This window comes from Lathamus discolor, chromosome 5, assembly GCF_037157495.1.
Source record: "Lathamus discolor isolate bLatDis1 chromosome 5, bLatDis1.hap1, whole genome shotgun sequence".
NCBI classification, from domain to species: domain Eukaryota; kingdom Metazoa; phylum Chordata; class Aves; order Psittaciformes; family Psittacidae; genus Lathamus; species Lathamus discolor.
The window spans coordinates 27,483,212-27,505,210 of NC_088888.1; the positions used below are offsets into that span (position 1 = coordinate 27,483,212).

Here is a 21,999-nt window from a genome sequence, read left to right on the forward strand (position 1 = left end):
TATGCCACAGAAGTTAGGTATTTGATAATATATGATACACATTGATTCTGTGAAATGAATAAAACCAAATGCATTTAGAGAAGCAAATGGTGACCTGTTTGAAATACCAGGAGTCATGGGAAAGAGGGGCTTGTTCTCATAAATACTGATTTGGTCAGGACTTAAATGAGACTTTTTTATAGCAGAACTATTGGAATATTTTATACATTCTACTGAAGTTTCTATGAGGTGAAAAATTTTCTGTGCCTCAAAACATGACTGCTGACAGGAGCTGTAATTTGTGTGTGATCTATACAGTGAAACCATTTTCAAGTCTGTTGCATTATTCCCTACATTACAGTATGCCCATATACTGGTAGTTTCTGTTTTGGGGAAAAAGTAAAAACTCCTTTTTGTAAAGTATAACCTGGAGACTTGGAAGGCATTTCTGGACTTTAAATTTGATTGTATTTGTTTATAGCATTCTGTGTGGCTTTAAAAAAAGAGTTGGGAGGAGAGCGATCACTGTTCTTTCTAACTTATCTCAAGCTGTGCGTCCTAGTGAACGTTGGAAGAGATCATATGGCTGAAGGTTCCCAAGCTCTCTGACACACAGTTCCTTTTGGTATTAGAGGTCGCAAGTCTTTGAGATGTTCTTTTCCCTTAAAGCGTAAAAGATGCGGATATGCTCAAACAAGTACTATCTTTCTATGGTTGCATTTGCTCTGCCTTTATCCTTTTCTGTTGTACAGGTACTCCAGTTCCCTGTAGCCTCTGTGCTGCTCTTGGGACTGTTGAGTTTTTTTTTGCCTAGCTCTGCCCTTTACACCATCCAAATACCTGCAGGGGTGGGGTGTGTAAAAAAAGCCACCACTTGTTCCAGACCACTGTTTGTGTCCCAGGTGTGCCGCTTGTCAGTGCTGGCCAGTGCCACTTTCACTGACAGCCATGCTTGGAAGCATTAGTGACTGTCAGAGGTGTGGCCTGAAAATGGTTTACTTACAAAAGGATAATGGAGGTGGGCACTGGATACAGACACTGCTGACATATTCATTTAGGTGTGAGCACTGCAAGAACAGATTTTGATGGAGGCACTTTCAAAACACACTTGCTCAATGAGGAAGTGCTCAGTGAGGCTTCCCATTTAGGAAGTGTCCATCTTGGGAGAGAACAAGAACAAAACAAAACAAGCAGCCATGCTGATGTTGTTTCAGGAAACTGGCTTATTGATTTAATCATGTCAGTAAATGTAATAAAAGTGTGCTGTGCCAAGAACAATATTTGAGAAAGCTGTTCTTCCCAGGCACAACTGACACATGGGGCTGAGGTGTGATGCTTGTACCTTGTTGACTTACAGCTAAGATTTCATCCTATTTTGTAGCTTCTGTTTAAAGCATATTGAGCTTTTAATGAGATTTTGTGAAGTTACTGTATTTTGCAGCTGTCCTTTTTACTTTGTTTTTGTAATCTACTAATATGCTCTTAGAAAAAATAGCTGTTCACAAATGGTAGATAATGCAAGGGAGATAATTGTCTGCAAACTTTCTTCTAGAGAAATTTAACTGATTTCAAGGAACTCCAAATGAAAACAGGGTAAGTCATGGCCAGGAGTGTATTTTTGAGTACAGAGATCTTCCTGCTACAGGGGCACTTGACAAGAACCACAGAAGGCATGTGAAGAACCAAACATAGGGCAAGATTATTTATAGCTCTGTGACTATTTGTCTCCTCTGCCTATGCAGAAATCTCTGAATCATCAGTCTTTATTCTTCTTGGTTTTATGTAGCTTAAACCAGGGTTGATTATAGCAATCTCTTGATAGTGGAAATATTTTAGTGTCTGCTTGCTGTTAGACAAGTTTCCCCTACAGAATTATTTTCTTACCTTTGTGCTGTCTTTGCCCTGCTTCAGTTAGGAGCTAAAGGAACAGATATACTGTGTGCCTGCAATATTTTTCTGTTGCATTGCATAGAAACTGTGTCTTGGAGTAATCTTGCAGTAGTTTATCTTGGAAAGAGGAAAGCAAAGATTAACAAAAGTTTTATTCTTAATGTTATTCTGTAAGTGGTCTAGATTTGCTGGCATTTATTTCAACATTACTAGCTGCATTCTAAATAAAATAAAATCTTTGGCTTCTTTTCAAAATACTTTTTGTCTCCCCACTGCGGAATCACTTACCGTGCTTCCTCAGAAACATTAGCCAAAATCTTGTCTCCGAAAAGCAGCTTGGAATAAGAATTGTCTTAGTAGCGCAATAGTGCAAGATGTTGCAGAAGTCAGTAAGAGAGGACTTTCTTTGTGGCAAAAAGTGCACAGTCTGTGGTGGATCTTCATATTACTAGGCAATCTGTGCAATATATTAATTAAAAGGATGAATTGGACCACTTTCCATTTAATAATTCGATTAAATAAAAAAAAAAAAGTTCCACTAAGACTAGTTCTCTATGAAGCAGCGTGTGCATGTGATTGCTCATCAGACATCAGGCTGTACCGTGAAGGTGGCTGAGACATGCCGTTTACACAATGTTCCTTGGAGGGATCATACATGGTGTGGAAGATGTGTGTTGTATGCTGTGCTATTATTCTGGGGAACAAGATCATACTTTAAAGGCATAGTAATGGGCAGGCCAGAAAGACTGGCATTCAAGAGTTTAATTAGAATCGGAAAGAGCAATTAAAGGGACGTGAGAGAGTCTTCATAACACTGTAATTGAGTGCTCTTCATTAAACAATCTCATTAATTGAGGCAGAGGATTTTTTTGTTGTTGTTGAAATTCTGAACCTCCCATCAAGATTGTTTAATTAGTTTTCTGAAAGAAGAGTTATTATAATACCGTATTTTTGAAACCTTTTGTTGTTCTCAGGATACTGCTAGGTATGTGTTATGTGGTTGTTTCATTGGCTTCAAATGGGAAAATAGTGATTTTAATATTGCTTGGGTATGAATGTCGTGAGTCTTTTGTTTTTATTTGCCAGACCTATGAAACAAATGAAGATTTAGCTCTTAGTTTCAGTAATTGCATCGTTGTATTATGTATATTGTGTGGTAATGTGGCTACATGTGCAGAATACTAATCAATACCTCAACAGCAAGTAACAGATGGATGGCTTCTGCAAGAGAACTTTGTTGTCCATTTTTTGATCGCAGTTACTAGTTTATGTTACCAGAGACATACCATAACTACTGGTGCCAAAATAAACATCAGTTTTAATAGTAGTCCAGTGAGAACAGGTTCTTGCTGGTTTACTTGGTAAGTGCAGTCATTTCAAGTGCTGATTCTTCAGTTGAACTTAAACAGAGTGCAGGCATTCAGAGAGAAAAAGGAAAGGAAAATGATTAAGAGTACATTTGTGTTGGTCTAAAATACTTTAAATATGGTGAAGTTGTAACTTATTTAAATCATAACAAATAAGGCCTGTCAGAGGAAAAATTAATTTTAAAAGCGACATGTTGCTGATTTAAAAGCAACTAAACAAGAAGTAATAGCTTTTCCTAATGTGATGCCATTCATGTTCCTCCTTCATATCATCGTGTCAATGATTTCTGTGGGTTTTCTTTTCTGTCTTTGGCTGAAAGACCCACAGAAGTGTAGGAGCACATGTGGAGAGAGGACAACAGAACCCAGTGTGCACAAAATACATTGGCATAGAAAGTAAGCAAAATGAAGACAAAAGAAAAAGATTCATGTCTTTCCTTCCTTTGCCATGACCCTGGTACTGTGTCAGCAGATGCCCACACAGTAGCAGTAAATGCCCACCCAGTGATTAGATTACAAGGATTACAAGTGTTTTTTGAAGTTACTGCTGTCCTTCCAAAACCTTTTAAAGTGATTTACGTGTGTGAGTGTAATGACACACATTTCACAGATATGCTTGCAATGTCATTTTGGCTCACTGTCTGTTTTAAGCTGTGGCCCCAGCTCTGATTGTTCAGTGTCAGTTGTCCTCTGGCCTTCTCTTGGCACAAAACCAACCTGTTGTCTCTTAGAGGAAACCCTGGCTGCTGAACACAGATATATTGACATATATCCCACGTATCCACTGGAGCCTGCTTTCTACAAAACAGTGTAAATATACCCAACCTGGAACAGCACGGATTCCAGCCAATACATGCCATTTGCTGCCAATTTTAGTTCTATGTTGCAAAAGCAGTCTAGAGGCATCCACAGTATACCCTTACTGTAAACAGCATTGCTCTGATTAGTCATAGTAATAAAAGTCCATTTTTCTTAAATGGTCCTTCAGCTAAGTACTAATTAACTCTAAGGATTTGGGCATCCACATTGTGTAGCCTGTGTTTTCTATTACCAGCATATATAATTTATTGAAAAGAACACATGGGTGGGAGGAGGGATACAATACATTTTAAAAGTGACAAGGTAGGCTTTTAGTCTCCTAGGCATAAGCAAGGAAGGACCCTGTAGGGAATGTGGCTTTTCCCCTCCTGTCTGTAGGAGATTTTGAGAGTGCCTTGTCTGTATTTGCTCCTCTTTTTTTTTGCTCTTGCAAAAAGAAACCATTACTCCTCAGTTGTGTTCTGGCAGCTGCACTGGCTGCATTTGTATCCTCAGAGTTTTGGGAATAAGGGAAATTATGAGGGAAAAGAAGTGGCCCAGACGTATAGCAAATATCTTATTTCCCCTTCTAGCATTTATGGCCATTATCTATTTTATTTAAGTAAATTACTGAAGAAATAATATGCATACAGACTTGCCCAGACCAACCATACTTATTGGAAAGCAGCTGTGGCAAATTCAAATAAAAGGCACAGCACATCAGTTCTTATTCATTTGCAGTGGCTTGGCTGCTATTTTCAGGGTTGAATGCTGATGTTGCTGTGAGGATTGGGAAAGTTCCAAAGATCACTGAATGGTGCCCTGCTTTTGCTCTCTTTCTAGTAGGGAGAACACAGGACATCCCCTGCCATTTGGGGTGCTGTGCCATACATAGCTCATGCTTAAATATAATGAGAACCACTGCTTCTGACAGTGGGAGAGCATTTTTTTTTTTCTCTAGAGGTGTGTCAGGAAGCTCAAAGAAAACACAACACTTTGCATAATTTAGCATATGGAGAAGATACCCAGAATTCAGCCTGATGTATAGGTCACATCTGCAGGAGGAGGAAAAAACCAAAGCCTGGGCTGTATGGTTTGCATCTTCACTACTTTATACTGTGAATTATGCTCATAGCCGGGCGAATTTAACTTAAAAATGTAATTGATAGTTCATGTACCCTTTGGCCCTTCTTTATCTTCAGCTGAGGAGGAAAAATCCACCCTGTCCATACTTAAACAGCGATCTTGAATAGGGTAGCCAGAGGCATGCAGCACCTAAAAATTGGATGATTGTAATAAATAAAACTTGGTCCTTTTTTATTGAATGCCCTTGCCAGATACTCTTTCATGATACTTTGCCAGCTAATTAGCATCTTGTGATAGTCATTTCATTTCAGTGTGATAGCAAAGCCTAATTTGTGCTGTTAATTACTTTCCATCAGTTTTCCCATCTTTGAATGGACAGTATACATATCTATATTATTACCGAACTGAAAAAAAAACCCTCCTAAATTAAATGGAAAAAAAAAAAATTCTTCTCTCAGTATTTTTAAAGTTTTTTTAAGAGAATGAAACTGGATTATGACACATTTCATTTTAAGTGTAAATGATAATTCAAATTGTTTGAACTGTTTCCAGATTGATTTCTGGAATCTTTATAGATGCAATTAAAATGTTTTAAAACATTAAAATGCTGGCTCAGATAAATAATTTTTATTTTGTCATTAGCCAGAAAAACAATGAGATCTTTATAATGTGACCTATTAATGATATCTAATGGAAATAATTGAAGAGAGAGCATAATGTAGCTGTACAATGAATTCTCTGAAATATATGAAGATCTGAAAGCTGATGAGATGACAAACTGGATAAAATTGCTGTATAAACACAACTTGATTAGGTAGCGCCGACAACAGCTTCTTAAATTGTAGGTTTTGATTTAGTGGGTCTCATAGCTGATCTGTGCTTTTGCTTTCTGATGGATGCAAATGGAGCACTTTGTGAGTTTCCCTTTTTTAAGGTACATCTCATTTCTTTGTTGGTTGGAAATGAGGAGTTGGGTACAACTGGAGAATGGAGGAAGGCTGCTAAAGTGATTTTTGTTACTGGGATCGTTACAAATATTGCGGAGGCTTCTGCTATAGAGTTACAAGGGTAGTTACTTAAGTCGGTTTACTTTGGCCTGTGTAGCTGTGGAAGTTTTTCAGTAGCACTCAGAGGTGGGGAGCCAATTCATGTGCTTTCTTCTCACTGTAATTACAAAATTTGTCATCCAGCTCCAAATCTGAGGCAATGGTGATTTCTGTGAAGGCTGAAGAGTCCTGCTTGTAGTTTGCACTTGCTCAGCTCACCCTCAGATTCCGCCTGAGGGACTAGATCACTTCAGATGGCAGAGGTGCAGGTATGGATGTATCCCTTCTTTCTCCACCTCCCATTAGTGCCAAGTGCCCAGGTTGCATCAAGCAGGAGCATCCTTGCTGTGTGTGCTAGGGCGAGGACCAGGCCATTAGTACATAGCTTACCCCTTTGAACACTATCACCAAGAGCTCACAGCATGGTGCAGTACTTGCTGAGACCAGTTAAAGCTCCTCTCTTGATTTCAGATAGATCTGAACCAAACCCTTAGAACAGAAGGCACTTGTTTTTTACAGTTGCACTGAGTATTGTCATCATCTGCTTCTAATCTTTTCTAACCCAGTAAAAGGTGTATGTAACCAGAATTACCTGTGTACATTGCAAGTACCAAAGTTAAATAAGCACAGTATTCAAACTTGGCAAAAGCCAAAGCAGCGGCTGTCAATGGGAGAAGATTTTGCCTTGCTGATCAATGTGAGAATGGAGTAAAAGTGGGCACCACCTTTTATGTATTTATGGCACAGCTGTTGTATTAGAGCAAGGCAAATTATTCCTAACACTTATTCTCTAAATTTGGCTCTGAGAAAGAAATAGTGATTGTGACAGGAATTTGACTTTGAGATTGTGCTTGTGACAGGAAGGGTGCCACTGCCTTGACAGTTGCTAGAAGTGTTCCTGAAAGAGCCTGCTGGGCTGCCTATGGCTGGTGGAGCTCATGGTATCTGTTCTGGGGGAAGGAGATAAACCCTGGGCAAAGGGATGGTGCCTCAGGGATCCTGCAGGAAGAAAACCTGGGGTGAGTGGTTGATTTGGATTGTTTTGTTGTTAGTTGTCTAATTCAGCCAAAATTAGTTGAAGAAAGAGGATGAAGTTAGATTTCAGCAATCTGTCCTTAAGAGTATTATAGCTATTGAATGCTGGTAAAGGATGCATGATGACATTTACATGTGATAAATTCAAAGCAAATCAAAGAAGCCAGTTCTCTGCGTGATATATTGTTAATCAGCAGAAATTCTTGCCATAGGACATTGCTGATAATGAAAGGTTACATAAATTCTTGAAAGTATTCTCTTGAGAATTAATAAATGTGTGAAAGTATGCTTGGGTAAGGAAAGCTCTGGCTATAACCGTTTGGAGAATAGGAGAGTACTTGGATAAAGTGCAGTTTGTCCTCGTCATATGCTCGTTCCCAAGGCTTTCACTTAGCCACATTTCTTGTGGCTCTATTGTGGTTTTGTCGAATACCTTGCCTCCTGAATTGCTCACAAACTTTCTTCTACAGCTACTTGCTCAGTGCCGCATATCTGTGTATACAGTGGTTTCTAGCCCTGAAGAGGTGGCTATTTTTTGTTTAAGTAGCATAATTTCAGAAAGTCATTTCCAGATAAACTGATATAGAAGCTAAAGAGCTGCTATCAGCAAATGTTCTAGAGGAGAGAAGTAATATTAGGAGAACATGAAAGCACAGATTTTTTTTCAGGTACTGATTGGAAGAGGAAACCAGTGAAAAAGAGGGGTCAAGGGCTCTTGACGTTCCTTTCCTTATACAGATTCTCTTATACAATTCTTGGGTTTACACTTGCCACAGTCTCGCACTCAATGTAAAACCAAAGAGAAATTGCGAATGATAATCAGACTAGAAAGTGTTTTTGAAGTTTTTAAGCATTTTCAAAGGTATCTTGGCCTGTCACTTAAAAATAAGCCTTAATTTCAGTCTCCATTATCATACAATTATGTCAGAAATAGTGGCAAAAAACAAACAAAAATTACTGCTTCTGTCCAATTAATTATTAGTTTCACATTCCCCAGTGCTATGGGGAGTTTATTGTAATGATATTTTATTGAACGTATTAATCAGTTCCATCAATCATCACTTATTCTTGATAGTTTATTTTAAATGTTTTTGAGGAGCAAGTTCTCTTTGTTTTCTCTTTGCATCATGTGAACTATTCAAAAGGACACACTCTCTGTGACTTAGCTGAAATAATTTAAAAAGTATTTTGATAGTTATTTCCCACCCTTCTTTCCCAAACAAGCCACATTTTTCCCAGCTTGTGGAAAATAGGCAAAATAACAATTCTCTTGTAATGATTATCCCTTCAGTCACTTGTTTTATTTCAATTATTAGCTTGTTAATAATATAATTGGATTATAACAAATGTCATTCTCTTCTTAAAAAAATAACAATCAAAACAAAACCAAACAAAAAAACCCCAAACAAACTGAACAAAACCAAAAGAACCCCCAAAACCACTCACATTGTAAAACTAGATGTAAATCTATTCTAGCAAAAAATGTCTTAAAATTAAGAGAGTTTGTATCTTTTTAGTCCTCGTTGTATGTTTCGGCTGGTGAATTAAGTTGTCATGCAGGCTGTTTGATTTTACCTTTTCTTCCAACTGTGGATTTGTCAGAAGGTAGGAGGAAATATAGTGGGGTCAGAAGGAGGACATAATGATGGAAGTATTATTATACTCCTTTTCAGGCACTGCACTGAAGAATGAACTACTTATCTTGTCTAAAACTTTGCACAACATGGATGAAAGCATTCACTTAGCAGTCACTGTATATATCTGAAACAGTTTTACTATGGAATGCATTATTTGGAAATTTCAGATGATGTGCAAGCTCAACTGATCTTATAAAGAAAAATATTAAAATATCCATATTATGGAAAAATTATATCAAATAGCATTATAACTGAAGATGGTTGTGCACATCCTAACAACTGTAGGATACAGTACGAAACCATCCCTTGTAAGAAAGAAAGAATTTTATGCATATATGTAGTAATTTTTTTCTTTAGATGAAACAGATTTTTCTTGTAAAAGAGAAGTGGTATTTTTACCCAAAAAAAATCAGTTGGTTCATCAGTTATTATATTAGCTGCTGTAATTGTTCTGTTTAAAAAAATATATATATATTTTGCTGCAAAGTCAAAACCATGTTAAAAACATAGAGGAAGACGGGAGTTAAGGTTGATGGTTGTTAAACAGCTATTTCTTTTTCCTGAATAAGAGTAATGCAGTTGTTTATTATATGGGTTATGTGAGATGTATGATGTATGATATTCATTTTCTTCCTTTCCTCTTTTCAAAATGGTTGAATAGGAAGCATATATGGACTTGAAAAGTTCACTGACTGGTAAACCTTTTTCTAAACCTTTTTCGGTGTTGAGAGTTATAGAGGGAATTATAAACACTGAAACACAACAAAGACCTTAAAATATCTTTAGATGTCTTTCACAGTATTCTCTGGGTTTTATATTCCCAAGATGTAACATGCTTTGCTAAATGAGAACCATCAGTGCACACAGTCTTTAATCAAAATTCCCACAGAAGTATATTCAAGCTTTGTCTCACTAATGTTTACATGAAGCTATTGTTTGTGAACACTGTAAAACATCCCAAGGAATTAAGACTCAAATACTGAGTTTAATTCACTCCTTTTTAAAATGCATTGAGCCATATCCTAATACCTGTAATTTCAGTATAATCCAAGGTCCATTGAGCTAATGGACCTGGGAGCCAATCCTGAGAGAAGGGTTTGTCCCTGTCCTGGGTTTACCAGTAGCCGTTTTGCTCCTTCTTAGTAACTGGTGCAAGCTCTGTGTTTTGACTTCCAGCCTGGGCAGAGAGCTGACAACACCGATTGTTTTCAATTGTTGTTAAGTAATGTTTATTCTGGCCAAGGACTTTGTGAGTCTCATGCTCTGTTGGGGATGAGGGGAGGCCGGGAGGAAGCAGGGACAGGACACCTGACCCAAACTAGCCAAAGAGGTATTCCACACCACAGCACGTCATGCCCAGGGAGGTAACTGGGAGTTACCCGGAAGGGCACATTCTCTCTTCAGGGGGGTTGAACTCGTTCAGCGGTGGTATCGTATTCTCTTGTTATTTTCTCTTATCAATATTATCATTGGTGGTAGCAGTAGTGTTTTGTGTTATACCTTAGTTACTGGGCTGTTCTTATCTCAACCCGTGGGAGTTACATTCTCTTGATTCTCCCCCCCATCCCTCCGGGAGCGGGGAGGGTCAGGGGGTGGGGGTGGTGAGTGAACAAGCTTTTGTGGTTGGGTTTAAACCCAACTTTAGGAAGACAAAATACATTAAGTTTTGGAAAATCTCAGTACAAAACTTTCAATATCACAAAGTTGATATGTGTAAGAGCAATAATCAAAGCGTTTATGAAAACCATACTGTCTGTAAATAGGGAGTTGTAGCTGTGTCTTCCTATATGTGGACTCCAAAATTTACTGCACAGTTTATATGTACATCCACTATTTCTCTAATGAACTTTGGTTGTTTGTCAACTAGGAGCAACTAAGCTAGCAAAACCCAATCTAAATGTTCTATCTTGTTAAATCTTCCTAATGAATACTGTGAACTGAAACATAGTCACAATAAGACACAAATTTTAAAATTAAGATTTTAGTACAGTAGTTTATCATCTGGACATAACATCTAAAGAGTTTAAGTGATTTTTTTTCCCCAGCTATAGGTGCAAAATGCAGCTTGACATTGATTGTATAATAAATGAAGGCAAAATGAATACCTCTATGGCCAGAAGTAGAACCAAGATCTTTAGTGATATCCTTTATAGAACTGGACAACGAACCACAACAATAATTGCTATGCTAGATCCATGAGCATGTGTCTGAGGTATAACACATCTTTGAAAATAGAACTAGCTTTTATTCAAAGGCATCAGGCAATGCTAAGGCTTCTGCATTTCAGTGTGATGTTGTAGCAATTAAGCTTCTAATAACTAATTTTGGTTACCTTTAGCTTCCACTGGTGTGAATTGTTATGAATTTGAGGAAAAAGCAAAGAATCTCTTCTACATGGAGACTATCCGCTAACTGCCTCCTTATCATATCTTAAATAAGCTAAATAGACTGAAGCAGATGCTTCCAATATGAGTAGTCAGATTAAGATCATTGAATCTTGCTGTGGGGAAAAGACTCATGCCTTGCTGGTTGGTGTTAGTGCTTTGTCAGTGCTTGCCTGATGGTGACTAGAAAATATTTATAACTTTAGACCCATTTTATTAGACATTTTCATCGATAATGTCCTCAAGATGTGAATTAATGATACCCAAGATGTGTAAAGAGGAAAGGAGCTTTGCAAAACAACAATTTTCCGCTAGATTTTCTGGTGCTGGAGCTACCAGCAGCTGTTTTCAGCAAAGTAGGGGATGGTAATACTGCAGGACTCAGTCTTTTGCCACTATGAAAGTGCGAGACTGAAAGATGAAAACTTTCTCTCTGGATGTTGACTAAAGTCTGTACTGCTCTCTATGGACCTCCTGTGTGACCTGCTTATTTTTCAGTTTCCTAGCTGATCTGATTCCTTTTGCATTGCTCATCCAGACCTTATTGACTGTGTTTATAGTCTGTGCTATGATAGCACAGGTGAAAAGAAAAGGTAAAAACATGGCTTTTGCCATCTATATGCTTTGTCCTCATATCCATTTTATCCTATGAACAAACTGGAGAAGTTGCTTATTAGGCTTGTTCCAAGTCAGGTGTGACAACAGCTATGCTCTTTCCGCAGCAACTGTGATTTACCTTTATGCAAGGTGAATCTTACTGCTTTACTGCTTTCTATTTCTAAAGCATAGTGGACAATGCACCTTCTGCTCTCCTAGCTCACGTCCTAGCAGTGAGTTGCACTTGCTTTCATAAGTAGATCTACTGATGTCAGTGGCAACATGCTGCAGAAAGGAAATGGCTATTGAGCTATTGTTATCTACTTGTTTATAGTTATCACCTAATGTAGCTAACTTTGACAGATGGCCCTTGACAGCACCTTCAGGGATATTAGATTTGATCTGTGACTGAGGAGCAGTTCAAGCAGTTTTGGTTTGGCCTTGGTCTTGGTATAAAGAAAGAGATTTTTAGATTTCCATTTGTTGTTTGAAAAAAAAAATAGTGCCAATTTGTCAGTAAATACTAGTGAGATTTTTGGATCTGTGAAAGTGTATTCTGCTTTTGAACTTTTGGAGTATAACTGATCTGAGTGTTAGTGATTCAATCTCAATCATCTTTTGTGTGTATCGTGAAATCACTGGTAAGTTTGCTTAAGCTTGTACTGGCATGAGAAAACTACGGCATGAAGGGTACAGATGTTGGGAATGAATGATGTTCCCTCTCACTAACCAGATAGCATGAGGGAGGATGAGTATCTGTCCCTTTTTCTTGTAGTTCCTTTTAGTGGTCCAGGTGCCTCTCCTTAGACGGGTTAACCTACTGGCTCTTTAGGGTTGTATCACTTCCCTGCTGCAAGTTGTATGGAAGGGAAGAGGTGGTTCTTCAGTTTAAATTCACCTGGGTAGACTGTCACTGCAAAGTGCTTCAGCTAAAGTAAGCATCAACGTGTGCCTTCATCTATATTTTCATCCAGTTAAGTTTACTGAGTGGTATCCTGATTTTCCTGTATAATGTGTGGAATAAGGTATGTGGCTTGGAGGCTGGGCCACATCTGGCGAGATAGGTGTCTGCAGATACTGTGCACTATCAACAAATTTTGTAACTTTAGAAGATTGTATTCTGCTTGATTTGCACTTACTCAAATCACCTCTAAGTTTGTTAAACATTTTAGTTTATTGTATTTCCAAATAATATATTTAATTTATATTACTCAGTGGAGTCTTGATTTGTATGAATGTTTATCCCACAGGCAGTTAAGTATCTTGCAAGCAGATGTACTCTTGATGGTGTTTGTTTCTCTACATAACCCACTCAAGGCTGGGTCTCAACAAAAGAAATGCTGAAATGCACAGTGGTTCAATATTTTTAAAGCTATTTATCTTCAGATTTGCATTTCTGTGTCTGGGTTGAGTGGCACACTGAAGAAAACAGATCAAAGTGACAGATCCTGTAATTTCATTACCTTTGTGTTCCACAAATTCTGTTTGTGCCTGTTCTCAATAGAATAGCCCTGGGACCAAAACACAGATTTGAAAAATCTTTGAAGTTTGGAACATATGGGAGGAAGAACAGTCTTGTGACAGTAAACTTTTTTTGAAAGCTGAACTGGTATTTTAATATACAGACTGTATTATGGAAACCACTGGTGTTCAAAAGCATTGACAAAGCATCAGTTCTTAAACAAAAAGACCCCTCTCTCTTAAATTTTCACAAACGCCCTGTTCTTGTGTTGGCAGTGAATGAACACGGATTCTCTGTTCAAGACCATGGTGTTTCCCGAGCCTAATTGAATTGTTTTGTTTATTCTGGGGGGAGGAGACCAGTTCCTTTTAAGCGAAGAATCAGATCTTCGTTAAAAAAAAAAAAAAAAAAAAAAAAAAAAGCAGCTCTTCCACCCAGATTAATGGAAAGGAACATTTATTGCTGATGGAACTGTTTTTCTCAGAGGAAGAAAATGAGGGACAGTGTTGAAAGCTGTGAGGGGCCCACTCCCATCCAAATGTCCAACAAGATTTTATTGTAACCATTTTCATCCTAGAACAATCTTTTGATATTCCTTAGTGCTTGGCATTCTGTTTGGTTATCAGCAGCAAACTTTGTATAAATTGGCTGAGAAATGCTGCCAGGCCTGAATCTAAACTGGGTTGCATCCTTTTGAATGTGTTTAAATGAAGAAGATGGCTTCAACTTCAGACACGTAATATCACGTCTTCCTAAGCTGAAAGTTTTTAAGTTTACTGAGTTCTCACAAAGTACAGCAGAGTATGTGATGTGATGAGGAATCCTGTAAAAGTTTGGTGTGCTTTTAATTCTCCTTGAAATCAGGAATGGGCATTAAAGATCAGGTTTTCATCTGAGTCTGGATTTTCTAGGAAGATCATATTCTTAAATTTGTGGTGGGATTGTTATTCCCAAATTTTTGAAATTTTTCCTTTGGTTTCTCTGACAAAAAAGTTAAATGTAATTCATGAAATAGTATATTGTTTTATATGTAAGAATTAACGTATGTATTTGTACTCTAAAAATTCAGGTTTCTATTTTACATTTCCTAAATGCATGGTAATTTTTGTGTGTGTCTTCTGAATCATCTTCCAGGTGAAGTATAGACCAAATTATAAAAAACATAAATGGAACTTTAGTTTATGTAGGAATAGGTGAATGAGCTACAAAAAAGAACACTATAGTTTGCTGTATCTAATAACCTTCAAAAATAACTCTTCATGGATCAATATTTGGTCTGATGCAAAATGTGTGATGCAGTTGATTTATCCAGCCACTTTCATTGAAATCGAGTAGCCTACATTCATTCTTAAAGCTCAGAGAAAATGTGACTGAAATGAGAAAAGAGTTAAAAGAAGAAAGTAATCCTTCATTAGTAAGTATTTAGTTCTCAGTTTAATTCAGGGTAAAATTTGATATTCAGCTCTGAGTTATTGCAGTGAGAGCTGTCTATGTCCAGGGAAACCCTGAAAGGTTTGATTGATGAGCAGTGTTGGCCAGAATGTAATTTTCCATGCAGGCTGCTTTTAAATTTAAAAAGTAAACATTTTAGTTTTGAAAATTTTTAAAGCTGAAAATAGATGCGACATGGTAAATGTGATCCTCATTCTGATCCTATTTCAGATTATGTTAAAGTTAACTTTAATAGCAGCTAAAGCTCTGGCTAAAGATATGTTTTGAAAAGAAGTGTTTATGGCCAGTATATTTTCCTATTTTGGTGTTTCTGAACATAGTTGTATCATATACTGTAATAAGGAAATTAGATGATATATACTTTCAAATAAGGAAGCTAAAGTTTATGTATTCTTCCTAATTGTGGAGAATTCCCTCTCCATGTGCCATAGGAAAATCTCTGTGAAAATAAATATTCATGAAATGGGGGTTTCTTTCACTTAGGATTTAGAGTGATCTACAATCCTTTCCCTTTGTGCTTTCAGGTCTTAACTTCTTTCCACCTAAATGATATTAACATATTTAGAGGAGGCAGGTCACCTCTCTACCATTTCCATGGCACTGTATCACCTCAGTGGATATAGAAGTAATGCAGGGATTGCCATGAAGTATCCAAAACATTCATGGAAGTATTTGTGCTTCTAACCAGAGACTTCATCTAGAAACCGAAAGACTCTTGCACCTTTGTCTGTGGAAAAACAGAGTCCAACTCCAATGTCTGTGGGATAACCAGGCAATTACCCTTTTGCAGAGGGGTTAGACAGGTGCAGGCAGTGCTTTCATCCTGTTTTAAAGATCTAAGTGGGATTAAAGTTGTCTTGTATTTCCTGTATCTTGTGTTCTGCCTTCGCAAGGCAAGTGAAAGTTTGGGCCTTGCTCCCTGTCTTGAGAGGGTCCCTTATTCTCTCTTCAGGGTCTGAATGCCCTGGCTCTTTGGTTCTCCTCGCAGTCAGCTGGCCATGCTTCTCAGCGCCATCTCCCAGTCGTAAATACATATCCAGTGGCACTGTTGTCATGTCATCAGACATTTTGAGCTCACTTCTATGTGTGAATTTGTGTCAACACATTCAGACATATCTTAATTTTTGCCAGCATATATACACATAAATGTCCAACAGCACAGACCTCTGTTCATATTCCAAAAAATTCTGTACTTGTCACCTGCATAGCAAAAAATGTGTATATGAAGATTTTTTCCAGAGGCTCAGATTTTAGTTTACTTTGTAATTTCTGTGTTTATGTCTGAGCTAATATAATTAAGCTAATTTCCCCAAGTGGAATCTGTTCTGCCCATGACAGTAATTGGTGAGTCATCACTCCCCACCCTTATCTTGACACATAAGCCTTTCGTTATATTTTCTGTCCGCAGTCCAGCTGAGGAGGGGAGTGATAGAGCAGCTATCATGTTAGCAAACAAGAGCTCGAGAAAGGTAGACTTGTTGAAAGATCACTGCCAAGTTTTCCCCAGGAGTGCTGTTCCAGGCTGTCTCCTACAACAGGTAAAAGTGTATCTGCCTCGTAAGCGTCATATTTCTTTCCTGTCCTCTCAGAGGCAGGATAACAGGGAACATTAAAACTGACTTGAGGTAAAATATTTCAGATTGGTTAAAGAAATAAATATTAACTGCAACTTTGGGAGTGGTAATTACTTAGTTTTAATTAGGAGTGCTCACATTAAGGACTTATAATTTCAAAGCGCTTTGGAGATTGTATAATACAAAAATAACAAATACGTTTAACCAAAAGAGGGAAATATCTCTTCTTCTCTTTCTGTGTATCTGTCTGTATGTATAGGAAGACGTTTGCAATTCACTGGCCTTAAGACTTGATCAGGCAAATTCAGAGCACTTTAATGCCATTTCAACTGAGACCTAAACAACGTGATTGAGTTTTTGCTGAGATTTTTTTAATTTTTTTTTTTCAGATGTCTAAGAGTATTATATAAATCTGATTTTTTATATAATAGGACAGGCAGAACATACTGCTGGGAATGTATAGGGGGCTACATGGGGTTCATGGACATTATGTGAAATTGAAATTGCATGAAGATCACTTGAATCCGATCAATTGATTCTGATAAGGAATGAGATCAGATCAGTGGGATTCAACCTCTGACATGCCTCTCTTCTACTGCTAAACATCTGTATTCTCCCAGTTCCACAATATTCACATGACTGAATACCCTCTTTAAGCAATGACTTCATATGTTTTGGTTAAAAACCAGAAAGACAGGAAATGAGACGAGAGACGCAGATCTCAGCTCTCACTTTGAGGATAATGCTTCTTGTTTAAGAAAGGACTGCTTTCTTGCTTAAAATATTATACCAAGACAAGTGTTTCCTAAAAAAAGTCACTGATACTGACATTTAAAAAAAAAATCTTAATGCAGAAATCTTAAAAATTTTTTATTATCAGTTCATAAAACAGCACTAAGTAATCAAGCAAATATTAAGAGATATTAAAATTGATTTCCATATAGATGTCATGTTAATAACCTGAAAAATATTTTTATTAAATATTTTGATTGACAATCTTTAGTCTTTGCAACAGTGATGTATTGGATAGCAGTAGTCCAAGTCTCCTGGACACTTTGGGATTTAAATGTGACACTCAGGAAACATTTTAAGCTTTTATTTCTACATTCTGTTTAGTTCTGCAGTAGCATCTAAAGGTCTTGAATTTGCAGTTGTGCCACTCTGTGCTAGAACTGCCTAAACACATCAGGTGAGATGGTCTCTGCCTGTAAGGTACAATGGAAATACCCAAGGCAAGTGAGGGGGAGGGAGGGAGAGAGGCGCAGGAAGGTGAAGAAACTTGCTGAAGATAATCCAAGGACAGAAGTAATGCTGTGAAGTGAATCCAGATTTTATAGCTGTGAGTTAATGCTCAGTCCACTACTATACTGCATCCGCCTTCATTCCTGGTATTTCTTCTGGGACTTCAGTGTTTATTGTAAGATTTTTGATGTCAGCTCAAACTAAAATGAAGAACTTAGAACCTAAGTGTAGAAGAGGTTTAAAATAATTTGATGCTTCAATGTGGGAAATTTAAAACATAATACAGGCCCAGCAGTTCAGCTGAACTGCTAACATTTCAGTTTAGCCCATGATCGTTTGCTCAAATATGTATTACCTCAGCATATATTTAGATCTGACAAAGACAGCTGTATATAAAAACCATCATTACAGCCGGTGGAACAAATTTTGTTTAACTTCCCAGAGATTCTGCAGCTACATAAGTATTTGAAGCCAATGTATACTGTTTGTATCTTTTTGGTGAGTATACATAAGTTCTTACCAATCAGATGTTGACTCTTTTCAACCACATCAGTGCATCACAAAAGAAATAAGTGCACTGATTCCTTTTATTTTCTGTATGAATTTTATCTGCAAAGTTTCTAGTTTTAAACTATCTCACTTTGGTTTGCTATAATTGATTAGTTTTCATAGTTCTTCAATAGTTCTCTTTCAAGACTAGATGTGCTTTTCTTTCCATTAGCACCCATTACATTGAGATATGCAGATTCTTTGGAATCTGAATGTTAATAGGAATGTGTGTATTTTTTTTTATTGTTGAAAGTATTCAGATTTTACTTTTGCATTGTAATTTATATAATGTAAAAATAAAAATTTTGTGGTTTTCAGCATAAAGGATGGAGACAATTAAAAATTGAAATTAAAATGTTTATATTACTGAAAATGAATCTAAGAAAAACGTTTAGAACTCCAATCTTTCCTTAATTGCTTAAGAAAGAACAAAATGGACAGATTGAAAAATAAATATTTCAGAATATTTTATAAGTGTTTAAAATAGCTCAGTTTTCACATGGAATGGTGAATTCAGAATTTGTCTACAGTGAATGACAGCTTAAAAAATAGAATGCATGCTGCATTTCCTAGAATATTTGAAGGTATAGATACGTAATATTTGCACTTAGTATATATGAATAAAGCTTCAAAATTTAACTGGATATTTAGGACCTATTTAGTTCTTTATTTACTCTTCTCAATTTTAGGAAAGAAAGATTTCTAGTCTCTTTAACAGATTTTTTTAATAAGGGTCATATAAAGAAGGCCAGAATGTGAATAATTAGGCTATTTTCCATAGTTTGGTACTTCTGGTGTTTGACTTTTTTAATACTGGCTAAAATAATCCCTTAAATCTGTGTTCCTTACAGATTTAGATAGTTCTGATAATTATTAGAGGTCACTGAAACCCAGGGCTATGGCCCTTACTGTCGCTGTTAGAAATCAGATTGCACGGTGGCTACTGACAATCATGAGGCTTGTAGTTGTTTATCAGTTCCATAAAACATGTGCAGGAAAAGGTTAAAAAATTAGTCATGACATGAATGATGATCTGTGCCCACTTTGTCAAACCAAGGTAACTATACACGGTGTCACAGAACATCTTGTTGCAGCCAGTGTGAACCTCTTTGGAATGCAAGGTGACTTGGACATTGCAAAAGTTTTCCAGGACACAGCAGCAAAGAGTTAGGTCATAGAGGGCAGTAGACTCACTCAGAGTGGGTCTGATTCCTGAAACAGTAGGACCATAGCAAGGCTCATTTTCACTTCTCTACTCCATCACCTGATCAAAGCCTATTCCTGGCTGCTCACAAGTCTTCATCAATTTTGGACACTCGAAGCTGAGCATAAGTAGTGTTCCAGTTCACATCTATAATACCAATATACCTAAATGATCTTTGTTTAATACCTTATTTTAAAATGATTGTGTGTTGCTCCTTGCTGTTACAAATATTTGAAATGTTTGTCTTCCAATATCTTTGTCGTACATGGCTTGGTATGAAGAGGATCAAAATTGCCTGCATTCTTAATTATCTTTTGAAATAATGACCTACAACCCTGTCTGACCTTATTTTCCCAAACCTAAATGATAGAATTCTTAAAAAGTCCTCAAACTGTGTATGCAGTATTTCAGAATCAGCTTATATAGAATGACTTCTGTCTCTGTACTATTATAGTTGCTAGCATGTTACTCTTGAAAATGCAGCATAAAATTACTTGTTAAGTACTGATTTAAAATCTTTTTTGATATTCATGAATATATGAGCCTGTATGTGAAAGATGTTATGGTTTATCTCTGAACTTAAGCCTCTGAAGGAATGAAAAGTAGAAGGGACTCAGCATTATTCAGCTTGCTGATGCCAGATGACAAGTACTTGAGTGTTCCTGCACAGAAATAAGCAGCCAGATATGCTTTTAGATCTTCTTTTTCTAAAAAATTGAGTGGACAGTGAATAAATTATTTGAAGTAGTTCATCTCTTTGCTTATCAAAACATTACACAGAATAAAAGCATAGTACTTGAAAATATTTAGCCTCTTTAAATTCTAGATCAAATGCAACATCAGTGAAACTTTTTATTTAAACAAATAAAACCATCTGCTATGTTATCTGGCAAGCCAAGTTGTACAGGGCCTTCTCTTACAGTATTTTTTCCACAATAAAGTACGGGTGTGGAATTCCCCCGCTGGTCCCTCCCTTGTTCCTCATCTCTCCTTCCTCCTCCCACAATAATTCCATAGCCTGCACTACTAAAGTCAGATAACAGCTTCTAAATCCTGACCTTCAGTACTGGAAAAGAGGGGCTTATAATGGATCAAGTGCCAGGCTGTCTTCAGGTACCTGGCACTGTATTTACCCAAGCTCAGTTGAGATGTTATTCATATTTATTTGAAATACTTGTCTAATCTCTCTGAATTTGGAATCCTATGCTTTTCTCTGGCAAGTTTGGCAGAAATCTTTTGCTTCCAGTGTGTTATGCTATTTGTAATTACACTTGTTCTTTCACCTAGGATCTTAATTTTTTTTTCTCATACTGTCATGATATTTTGGCATATAAATTATTGCTCTTTAAGATGGATTAGCTCGGTTTGATCCAAATCAATCTTCTCTTCTCTTAGCTTCAATTCGGAAAAGGGAGCATGCTGCATAGATCAGGAATTAGCAGTTTCAGAACTGAGCTCCTCCTTGAGCTATTCCAAAAGAAGAGCTAGACAGTCCTGAACACCATGTAGTCAAAAGGTGTTGTCCTCTTCCAGGGACAGTAAATCTTTGTTACATGCAGGAAGGAGTATGTAATCAATACTCTTTGAGCAGTGTTTCATGGCATATCTTCCTCCATTTTTTCCTTTCTGAAACCTTGTCTAAATTATTGTACATGGTCTGACACTGCAGAATTTCAGTCACATATTCACGCTCAACTCACAGAAGATCTACTCTTCTGTAAGTTGGAAATTAACACTATTTGTCCACCCAAAGTGCTCTTAAAGTACAGATTCAGAGATAGATTTTGAGGATGCTGGGAGTACCACATCTGTAGCAAGTATTCAGTTGCCTACACTAATATGACTTTTGCAGGAAGGATGGGGAACATTTGGTATAAAATTTGGATGGGGTTTTTTTCACATTCTGAAGTTGAGCTTTCTTATTATTGGCACTGCAAATTATATCTGTAGGCATACTACAGACATACTAGTTCAAAATTCTTCACTTAGTTTAGAACTGTTAATTTAATAAGCCTTTGGGTCCAAATCTGTTGTTTAGATATGTAGTCAAATGTTTCTTCACAGGAGGAAGCATTTCAGATATTTCAGTCCAATCTTTCTGGCCGTTATGCATAATGGAAAGTGTACAACTGCAGTTTTTAAAAAGGTAAGCTTCCAAAGTAAGGACATACTGGGATACTCATCTCTGCTACAAGAAAATAAGCAACATGTAACTAGAAGGGAAAATGTTTGCCCATGATGCGTATCATGATTTCTATCATCTCAAATCATTGGGTATGCACAATGGGTTTGTCATAAGGTGTGGTGAGTTTGCCAGTGTAAGTCTAAGCTGTGCCACAGTGCCCAAAACCTATTAAAGACAAAAAAGACTGAGAAAAGAACATCACAAGTTTATCACTGTCATGGGCCTAATTTTTCGAGGGGTGAAGTCAGAGGCACTGCTGCATAACTGTTACAGAGCTTGTTTCCAGAACTGAGGTTCTCTACATTAAAAGAAATTCATGAAAGCCTAACAGAAACTAGGATGAGCTATGAGCTTTCATGAGGCATCACTGCTGTTAGGAACAATTGTAGGAAATGGCAAGAGCTGTCAAATGCGTTGATGGCACTGCTCAACATTTAGAATGGACATCTCCTGCTCACCATAATGGGTCTTGCTTTAGGGGTGGAATCTATCCTGTGTCATTTTAGACATTT

The 21,999-nt window shown here is 37.2% G+C and overlaps 1 protein-coding gene across 7 annotated transcripts in view; it reads left to right on the forward strand.

The window, feature by feature from the left end:
• SMYD3 (SET and MYND domain containing 3) overlaps positions 1–21,999 on the forward strand; it is a 409,224-nt gene that overhangs the window by 240,344 nt on the left and 146,881 nt on the right. The window contains exon 8 of one of the 7 annotated variants that reach the window (XM_065680130.1): positions 16,142–16,271. The exons of 4 other annotated variants lie outside the window; for them this stretch is intronic. In XM_065680130.1, the coding sequence (XP_065536202.1) occupies positions 16,142–16,271 (130 nt within the window). Of the gene's footprint in view, positions 1–1,553; positions 1,573–10,215; positions 10,267–16,141; positions 16,272–21,999 lie in introns of those variants that run through there. 2 more of the 7 variants (XM_065680138.1, XM_065680137.1) reach the window with 2 other exon arrangements.